We start from the raw sequence: 10,642 nt of genomic DNA on the forward strand, positions 1-10,642 counted from the left end.
CAAATGCATGTGTTGAGTGACAGAACTGTGCTGGAAACAAAAGGGAAAAACCATTCAAAGTGGAGGCACAGTTTCCTTTCACCTGGGCCATTGTTATCCATTATCACACATTTTGTGACTTCAGGTTTAAAATCATTCACACACAATTGCCAGAAGTCAGGTATTTCGTGGAACCTATGGCTATGCCACAGTCCTCAGCTTCTGACTGCCGCTGTCTGCATTTTCTGATTTTGTCATGAGAGTTTTTCTTCTAAACCAAAAAGTAACTGTTTTAAACAGACATTCTCTTTTAAAAAACAAACAATTCCAAAGCCAAACTTGAAACCTTTCCTTTTAAATAATGTTTATGCTTTTCATTTTAGTTTTGATGTGCTAAACATGGCATGAAGCAGAACTGGGTGTTTGGACAAATGGGAACAGGAGACTTGAGAAAAGAAAAATCCCAGGGCTTTCTGGCCCAAAAGACTATTTCCATTTACTTGGCTGCATTCAATGAATTTCCTGCCTAATGTGGTTGCATGGTGAAGTTTTCATCAAAGGCACAGGAGAGGACTGGTAGTCGGAGTACTGTCAGTATCTCAAAAAAGAAAGAAGAAATCTGATTTGATGCTCTCCTCCCCCCAGCCCAAGGCTTTGTGACTCTCTCTGCTTTTGAGGGTGATTTTGGCAAGTTCCTGGTCTGCAAACCCTAGAAGTTCAGAGAAAACATTTAGGGTTGCAAGGATAGCCTGAATAAACAGGGCTTTTCCATGCACTAACTGGCAGCATTGCCCTGCTCCTCCCACCTCCTTACACCCCAACAGGTGTGTGAGGAATCCTGTCGGAGCGACTCTTTGCTTTGTCACAACAGTCTTTTCTTAAATACTGCACCTGAGCACTATCACCTTCTTCCCTTCAGTATATTTTGGGAAAAAAAAAAAAAAACTTTTGCAAGAATCACGCATATTATTCCTTAAAACCAAGTAAAGGGACTTCAAATTGTCTGCTGGATGCACAGTGTCTACTTGTGCAAAACCTCTGAGATTTCATTTATATTCTTAAAAGTGACCTCTTGGAGTGGATTTGGGGCCATTGTCTTGCTGGGTTCCTGCAGTATATAGTAGGGCCAGATCATTGTCTTTTTTGCTGGCACACTCATTTTCTCTCTCAGCTCCAGTCATTTGAAGATGTTTCCCTAAGAGAAATTGACCTCCATACATCTGCATGGTCCACCTGTCAAGAGCAAGGAAAAACAGCTTCCATGATGTTTATGATCTTGTAGAATATTACAAGTTCTGACTCTGGCCTAGATGTCTGTTAATGGCTGTTCTAACTTCTCTCATCTCTACCCTGGAAGAATTCAACTGTCTTCTTCACGGATTTGTTCTTCCACTTGTTATAGAAACCAGCTTCCTGTGCTGGGGAGCCCTCCTTTTCTTAGCACTCACTGGCTTCCTCCTGCTTTAGAATCCTCTTTTCAGAACATGAGTAGATCAGAGTTCTTACTCTGTTTCTTTCCTCCTCTTTAGATTTGCTGATCTGAATAGACTTGTACATATTTCCAAAGGATAGCTCTAGGTCCTTGGAGCCTTAGAGCCTTACAGCTCTTGAGGACAGGGTTTTTTTTTTTTATACAGCTGATGGTTTTGATTAACTGAATTCAGACTCCTACGGTAAGTCTTTGTTAAAATCAAGTGCGTCTTTTGTCCGTTCTGTGGAGGCTGACCCCCTAACCTCCAGAGGGGCAGGAATAATTTCAGTTGGTCATCTTTCCCTCTGTCTTGTTTGTTCTTCACATCCTAAACTGTGAAAATTTGTTAGGAAATCCCTGTGTATTGCTTCTCGGCCTTTTGGCTATGATCAAGTATAGAAAATCTCTGAGTATGTCCACTTGTCATGAGAGTGAACCAACGGATTTTCCACAGCTTTTTCTTCCCGTCCCTACTTCGAATGATTTGCATATGGCATTTAGGAGGATTATTAAACAGAAATGAAATAGATTAAGAAATGAACATAAAAGAATCAATTTCTCTTGAACTGTGGTTGCATTATGGAAATCGACTACCATGAATGAACCCGCATACTGAAGTTATGAACAGCAGAGCTAATGTACTGCCATGAGTTCATCTTTATTATTGCATTACACCTGAATCAATTGATAAAGTAGCTTTTTTTTTCCAAAGCGAGGGATGGCACTTAATTGAATAAAAGTCAATGTAATTATATTAGCAGAGGCCAACAGTACTGCTGACAGCGGAAAAGGGACACTGTTGAGCAGAGTGCCAGAGCTAGTCTACACATTTCTGCACATCATTTGGTTGACAGATATTGAGGATTGGTACATCATCTAATTAGATTACAGATTTCTCCTACTGCAAGTGAGAAATGAAGGGGGAAAAAAATCTGTTCCTGGTAACAGATCGGTGAAGATGTGTAATTTCACACAAGTCCTCTCAGGCAAGATGTGTCCATGTGGGTGAGCAGTGTGTCCTTTTATCAACGTGAATGTATTGCTTATTCAGTGTGTCTGACTGCTGTTTTCTCAGCAGTGAGCCTAGGAAGTGGTAACTGCAGATGTGTGAGAAACAACATGGAGTTCTAGATTATAGTCATCACCCAATGGGTGTTTGTGAAATTAAGAAAGGGGAGGGCATGAAAAATAATCCGTAGGGGGATAGGATTTCCTGGACTGCCTGTAGTTGGCAGACTGTTGTATCCATAGAGTAAGGATACATGTGTAGCTCTATTTGCAAATTTTTGTAATAACCCTGGTGTCATACCCACATGTCAGAAGGCTTCCCAGTAGGTGTTTCCTGCACTCTGCTTAGCAACCTGCACTAGGACTCATCTGCCATCTGATGCCACGGAAACAGGGAGTAACTGTGGCGGGGCAGGGGCCGGGAAACAACAACTCGTGTTGCTCACTCACATTCCCACATACTGCATGCATCTGTTTAGAACCTCATTTATGGATGCCACTGCTGCTGCTGTGCATTTGATGTACCTTAATTTGATTTATGATTTTTGGATTACACGGCTGATCTGAAAATCATCAGGATAGCATATGGGATGATCGCTCATGACAGAAAATGATTTTGTGATCAGAACATTTGAAATCCCTATTTTATTGTTTAAGTTTTTTTTTTTTAAGAAAATCCAGATGTCTAGAATGTGAATTTGTTTTCTCTCTCTCTCTCCTTTCTCCCTCTCTCTCTCTCTCTCTCTCTGTCTCTCATTCTTGCTTTCTTTTGTGATCGATTTAGCAAAAGATTAGAAAGCTGATCTTATTATCACAAGGTAAGCGCAGCCTTCCCGAGAGCAGCCTGGAGGGGGTGCTGCCCTCTGCCCGGGAACCCGAGTGCTTTCTATTGTCTTGTGTGGCAAGGTGGAGCAGCCGGTCCCACCTTGCTTGTCTCCGAGGCACATACCTCTCAACCATCACCAGGGAATCCTAGCCTGCTGGCCACCCATGTGAGCAGCGGCTCATTTGGATCTTGCGTACTTTTGAATCATAACCAAGAGGCCTGTAGAACCTTCTACAGGCCACATGGGTCATTTCTCTGATAATAATTCCTTCTCCAAAGTGTGGGGTTTCCACCAGGATCAAGGAGCATTTCCTATTGGAATATTTGTTGATTGGAGGGCAGTGTTCAATTTAGGCACTTGTCAAACATGGAAACCTCTGCAGGTGGAGAGAGGTATATGCCCAAGGGCACTTTAAAAATAAGCTGGGGATGGAAATACAATGTTTCAGATAGATGGTAATGTAGCAAGCTTTGGAAATCACATGGCCCTGTGGATGCTCAGATGCTCTGGGACAAACTTCCTTTTTTTTTTTTTTTTAATTTTCCCTTAGCACAAGCAAAGCACACAGTAGAGTAAAAGTTTTGCTTGTCTAAGAAGTTCAGTTTTCATTTATTAAAATAGAAAGACCGTGTGTTAATGCGGTGTCTGATTTTTTTGTTTGCTACTGTAGTGTATCTTAATTTTTTGTCCCATTTGCTATTTTTCTTATTGTTTAGTGTAACTTTTTAAAGGGTTGGGCGGGTTCTTTTTCACGTTTTGTTGTAAAGAATTATAATTTAAAGTAAAATCACTCAGAACATTTTTTTAACACTAAAAAGCAAAAACTCCTGAAAAATAAGTCTATAATGCTATCTGACTTACCTGGGATCCCCAGTCCTGAGAGGAGGCACTTGTGTTGCTAAGGGCGATCTTTAAGTCCATGTCTAATTGTTAACCTGTGAAGCTGACGTTTTTCCTGCCTAAAGATTTAACATAGAGGGAATGGAAAGGGAAAATTTTTAAAAGTTAAAGTAATTAACTGGATTATTTAATAACTGGATCCTTTCTATTCTTCTAAATACAGTGTTTGCTGTATTTTAAGAGGGGTGAGGAGGAGATTTGTGTTTTAAGTAAATTAAGACTCTTCTGTGTTGAAAAGCAAGACCAGTTCCCAGCCCTGGTGGATCCTGTTCATGCACATTCGCAGTCCCTGTGACAGGATCCCCTGCAGCTGAAGCTGCCGCGCAGCACGCTGCAACCGTCACTGAGGGAGGGGTGCATGGGCTTGCATACTTCCTGCCATTGAAGAATTTTGCTCTTAAAAAAAAAATTAATTAATGGAGAGTTCCCCTGCCCCTCTCCCCGCTTATTACACCTCCCGTCACCAATCACTTAGCCCAAATCCTGAGGATGTGGGGAAATGCCTGCTTTTATAATGGTGTAATTAGCAGTGAATGTGCGTATTTGCTGCCTCATGCAGGCAAACCGAATCCATTTTAAAATGCTCTCCTTTTTTTCTCACCCCTCCCCACTCCCTGTGCACCGCCTCCCCTCCCCACCCCCCCTTTCCCTCTTGTTTTCCTAGACACAGTGCCAACATAAATCTGCATCGGAAACTGTTGACCAAAGAACTCGATGACATGGGCCTGGACTCCTCGCAGCCCTCTCTTAGCAAGGACCTCCGGGATGAATTTTTGGTGAAGATCTATGGGGCGCAGCACCCCATGGGGCTTGACATCAGGGAAGACGCCTCCTCTCCCGCAGGGACTGAAGACTCCCACCTGAACGGGTACGGGAGAGGCGTGGCGGAGGACTACATGGTCCTGGACCTGAGCACCACATCCAGCCTGCAGTCCAGCAGCAGCATCCATTCCTCCCGGGAATCCGACGCAGGCAGCGATGAGGGGATTCTTCTCGACGACATTGATGGGGCGAGCGACAGTGGGGAGTCGGCCCACAAGGCTGAGCCCCCTGCCCTCCCTGGCGGCCTAGGGGCTGAAGTTTCCGGATCTCTCATGTTCAGCAGTTTGGCTGGGAGCAACGGTGGGATCATGTGCAACATCTGCCACAAAATGTACAGCAACAAGGGGACCCTGCGGGTGCACTACAAAACTGTGCATCTGCGAGAAATGCACAGGTGCAAAGTCCCGGGTTGCAATATGATGTTCTCCTCCGTGCGAAGCCGCAACAGGCACAGTCAGAACCCCAATCTCCACAAAAACATCCCCTTCGCTTCCGTAGATTAGTCCCAGGACGGACACTACCAATGCCAGCTCTCACCTGAAGGCCTCTGTGTTGGAACTGCCAGAGTCAGTGTGTGCTTCCATACTTGGGTGCATGTGTGGTGTGGTGTGGTGTGTGTGTGTGTGTGTTTGTGTGCACATGTGTACACCTTGGTGTTTGCATACACACACATACACACACATACATACACACCCCTACTTGTTTAGATGAAAAAGAAACACTAGGTGCTTTTCATTTTTTTTTTCTTTTTCCTTTATAGTTTTCGGGAAGGGTAGGGACTTGAATTTGGGGGTGAAGAATAAATAGAATGCCCCTTTAAACACAAACAAACACACACACGAGTGTGTAACTAGCCCCCTTTTTGACAGATTCATTCTTGGTCTTCTCCAAAGAGACAATTCGTTGTACCCATGACTGTTGCCTGCAAAAATAAAAGGGAAAAAAAAAAACCCAGAAACAAAAAGGAACTTCTTATAGTTGTCTTTTGTGAACTTTTAAGGTTTTGAGAGAATCTTCAACTAAAGCATGGCAGATTCACCTGTAAATATTTAGCCTTCAGAGGCCAATGATGTAAAACAATTGTATTGATGGTTGTTTAACTCTTTTAATTTTTACAGTTACATCCAGCTGTTAGATATGCAGGAAACATAGTTTGCTGGCTAGTTCTATCCATTTATGTTAGCATTAATGCACATTTTTTTTTAAAAGAAAAGATGGTCTTGTTTTTACTACCTGTTAGCTGTAGTGATAAAGAGGTGCTGGCATGCTTTACAGCACAGATCTAATTTTTTAAAATGTCCTGTACTAGTACATAAACCCAGTCATGCACTTTTTTCATACACTACAAGGGGATGTGTAATATCCATGCTTCTTTTTTTATCCTTAAACTATTGCCATACTTCAGTAAGTGTCTTTTTTAAAGAAAATTCACTTGTATAAAAATGGTCTGGTCAGTATAGGGCACAAATGCCAAACAGAAGTATTAGTGTTAACACAAAACTGCCAACTTTGCACAAGTTTCCAGAAAAGAAAATACAGTTAGTCACTCAACATAACCACAGGCCCATTTGCCGGCCACCAGAAAACCGCTTTGACAAAAAAACACTTGGTGATTCTTTCAAGTGCTGAATGTTATTAGAATCAACATTGCATCCTTCTTGCTTCTATGTTCAGTTACATAAAAGGAAAACAAAATTATGTGGTGTGAAACAGGCAAGGCATTTGTTCTTTAGAGGCAAGATCATATTTCAGGATATAAAAAGCCCAAATTATTCACTATGGAACAAAGCTGAATGCAGTGAAAGAGTTGAACACTCAGTTTCCAAGGCCCCAGCCCTTACTCCTCACAAAGCAAGAAGTAGTGTGAGCTAGGCAGGTGTCTGGTGTGGCTGTCCAATGTGTAGCACAGTCTGCAGGAGTGCTATGACACAGGCCTGTTGCATCAACGTGAAAAGACATGTGTAGCAGCAGCAGCCATGCTGGGCAGCGTGAAAATGAACGCTCAACTTGAATTGAGTCTTTCTGAGAAACCCAGAGAGAGGGTGGGGGGGGAGGGGGTCTAGCGCAGGATCCCTCACTGTCGATGGTGTTTTGTTTCCCCACACGATTTGTCAGAGAGAAATGAAAGCAAGCCTGAAACCAAGCAATGAGAGTGAGAACGAGGGGGAGACTTCTGCAAAGCTTTCTTGTTGTGTTGTGTTTTGTTTCCGATGTTTACATATGTTGCCTGAGCTGGTTAACCACATCGGCAGCCTCGGCTACCACAACATACTGACTAAATGATGATATTTACTCAAGTTCAGTTTGCAGCCAAAACCATTAGGGTGTGCTTTGCACACTATGTTTTGTTGTCTTTTTTTTTTCTTTCCTTTCGGGGAGTGGGGAAGGATAGGAAAGATCAACAACAAATATGTTGTAAAACAGTACACATTAATTTAAAGAGAATGTATTTCTTTTCTGCATTTAAATGGCCTCAACATTTCTCTCACCAGACTAAAAGTTAGAAATCTCCCTTTAAGTTTTCATGTTGTATCCATTTTTCGTATGTTTTGTAATTGTTTTCTCTGTTTTACACATCAGCATTCACTTCCGTTAAATTTGCCAAAGGAAACTGTTGCTACATTTCTGTTATGACTTTGCCTGTTGGATTTGTTGTACCTCACAGTATTTATTGTGTCCCAAAATAAGCATCATTAGTTGGGAATTCAGTATTTTTATTTGTGAGATGTTCAGAAACAGTAGATTTTTGAAGATAAGCTAGATTCTATGTGTGAAAGCTTTATCTTTTCACCTCCTCCAGAGGATGCTATGGGGTTCATTGAATTCATTTGTTCTATGGTGAGGAAAGACCAAAAGTATTTGCAGTACAAAAGAAACTACATCAAACACTATGGCTGTCAAATGACAAATGTTTACTGTAAAAAGCTGAGGAATTAGTAATAACCATATTTGTTTCTTTGAACTTTTGAATTCCCCAAAGTCATACTTGCTTTATTTTGGTGTTGTGTTCAGTTGAATAGACAGAGATGTTTTCCTTTGTTTTATACCATATGAGACTCTGTACAGTATGTTTGTGAAAGGTTGAACTAGAAATAATGAAAATTTGTTTGCAAACATTTTTGGTCCTCTTAGCATTCTCTCTGTTGCGCTGTTGCTCCATGAACCAAATGATGAGAGTCAAAAAAGGGTGGAAACGTGTTTTTAGGAGCCTGACAAAAAGGTTTTGGAAATCTCTGGCTTTTGGAATGTGTGTAGGCTGAACTTACACATTTCCATTTCAACAATTTTTTAAAAAGTCACACTGACTTGAGATTTTGGCACTCATTGTATACAGAATCAGCGCGTAGTCTGTGTCACATAATGTCACGTTGGAGGTCAGAGACCCTGGTGAATGAATGGCATCACTGTCAGGTTATGTCAGCAGAAGCAGCTTGCCTCAAGCAGGTGTCTAGGGTTTAGATAACCAGGAGATGAGACCCCAGAACTCCCCTTGTTTGCTTGCCAGCTTCACCTGTGTTGCCAGATATTGACTTGGAGTATCTCCTTTACTTGGTACTACTCTGGTGCCTCAAGTGCCCCATGGTGGTGGTGGCCTTCTAACTGAGTAGAAAGCGTTTGCCAGTGGAAAGCCTGTATGTCTCCTTCAATGGAGCAGTGACAGTGGAGGGAGGTAGCAGTCAAGATGTAAAATCATAAAGTATTAAATCTGACCACAGAGTGGTGCTAGATTTTGGGAGTGTAGCTGTGTGCTGGCTAGCTTTAACCTGACTCCAGGTCTGCTTAAGGTGCGGGGGTCCAGCCATGTGTGCAAACAGGAGGGACAGAGAGATCAACATGTTTACCACTGAGCTCTTCCTCTTTGCCCATTGCTACTCATTTATTCTTTTTATTCCCACAGGAGTTGCCTGCAACAGTTCCCCTGTAAGCGGCCTCCATGTTCTGCATTGGCAGAAAATTAATCGTGATGCAGATTTTCATCCCAGAAGCTTTTTTCCATTCGATTGATTTTAGTTAGAGTTTTCTCACAGGTACACCATTAGGCAGTGTTACTGGTCCTGGGCTCTGACCTGATGCTGAAACGCAGTGTTTGGATCATTTTGAATTAGGTATTGTAAATAACAAAATACTCAGGCCACTTCCAGGAACACCTGAATGCTGTGGAGTAGGGATGGGAGATAGAAAGTGAGCAAGAAAACAGCATAGAAAGATAGGTCACTGGGTTTTACAAACGTTATAAAAAGCTTGACGTTGCTCGTTTTGCTATTAATTTGATTAAAATCAGTCAACCCAAATGTAATGATTATAGGCCTTAGTGTTGCTCCCCGGTTCAGCCCGGTGCCTATTATAAGGTTTAAATGAGTTCATGTTTTCCTTCTCCACATGACAAACATTTCACTAGACAACAACACTTTTAACATGATGGCACTGTGTAACGGTGATTCTTTGGTCATGAATCTACAGGCCTGTCCAGTAAGAGAAGAAAGGCTGGTTAGCAGTCCAATTAGTATATGACATTGCCATGGGGAGTGGCAGGGAGAGCTTTGAAAAATAAGCAATGGGCTGTTGCGAAGACTTCTGCATTTCTCACGGATAAAATGTGACCTTTTCCCCCTTCGTCTCTACATGCTTCACATGCATGCCAGGCAGATGAGAATAGAGGTCCTTGGCAACTGAAACACAAGGAGGCGGAAAACCAGATGGAGATGCCCTGGCTGCTATCAGCTAGACGTGAACAGTCTTAACTTGTGTTGGCTCTGTTAGCATTGAGCTAGACTGACTCATTGAGTAAACAAAATCCAGTAGTGGTGAGACACACTGCACCTGCTATCAGAAAGACCCAAATCATCCAAAAGAAGCTTGCCTTTATCCTATGGTTATGCCCTTAAAACTTCCTCTTCAGTGATGACAAGCAGTGTTCGTTTGTTGTCACTCAATCTTCTTCCAAACTTAGATTATTTAATTCTTTTTGCTTTTCCCATGAGGCATCAAGGAGGTTTCCCCATAAGAATGGTGAAATTAGGGAGAGGGTTGGTAACTGTCCTGGCTTGAGGGCAGCCCATAAAGGATACTGTGAATATCCAGGAAGTGTCTTGTCCCAGAGACTGTCAGGCAAGGCTCTGCTTGACAGTGGGCAAGAGCACCCCCAGGCAGTGACCGGCACAGTGGTCAGGGAGCAGGTGAATTGTTGAAGGCATCTGAGGAAAGGAGGAGGAAGAAAGCATGCCACATGGGCCACATGGAGTTACTGAAGTTCCCCTGGGGCCAGGAGCGGTTAGGGATGTTCCATTTGCTTTAGTTTGGTCTTCAAGTGGGATGCAAAGCTGGAGTCCCTGGGGGAGCAAAGCACTACAGGGGGTCTCCAAATTACTGAAGCCAGTTTTCAGGGTGGCAGCAAGTGGAGTGGATGTGGGTGGCACCTGCCTGTACCCTTTGCTCTGTCCTTTACTACTGTTACTTGCCACTATATAACCAAACAACTCACCAAGATCTCCTGGCCAGAATGGGAGCTTACTCCTTATCCTAGAGGGTACCTCAGCCACTTTTGCCTTCCCGTTCTCCCTCAGAGCTAAACCATGAGCAGGAACCTTGCTCATTTTACTGTCAAGACCACATTTGATCTGTCCCAGTCTCATTT

General features: G+C 42.7%; 1 protein-coding gene across 2 annotated transcripts in view; it reads left to right on the top strand.

Annotated features, from left to right (window-relative positions):
• The window catches only part of BNC2 (basonuclin 2), a 423,821-nt gene extending 417,864 nt beyond the window's left edge, over positions 1 to 5,957 (top strand). For both annotated transcript variants that reach the window (XM_040962743.1, XM_040962742.1), the window contains one exon: positions 4,850 to 5,957. In XM_040962743.1, the coding sequence (XP_040818677.1) occupies positions 4,850 to 5,510 (661 nt within the window). In that variant the 3' untranslated portion in view covers positions 5,511 to 5,957. The remainder of the gene's footprint in view (positions 1 to 4,849) is intronic.
• Positions 5,958 to 10,642: the final 4,685 nt, after the last annotated feature.

This window comes from Ochotona curzoniae, unplaced genomic scaffold (assembly GCF_017591425.1).
Source record: "Ochotona curzoniae isolate NIBS_2020 unplaced genomic scaffold, NIBS_Ocur_1.0 scaffold_3208, whole genome shotgun sequence".
NCBI lineage: Eukaryota > Metazoa > Chordata > Mammalia > Lagomorpha > Ochotonidae > Ochotona > Ochotona curzoniae.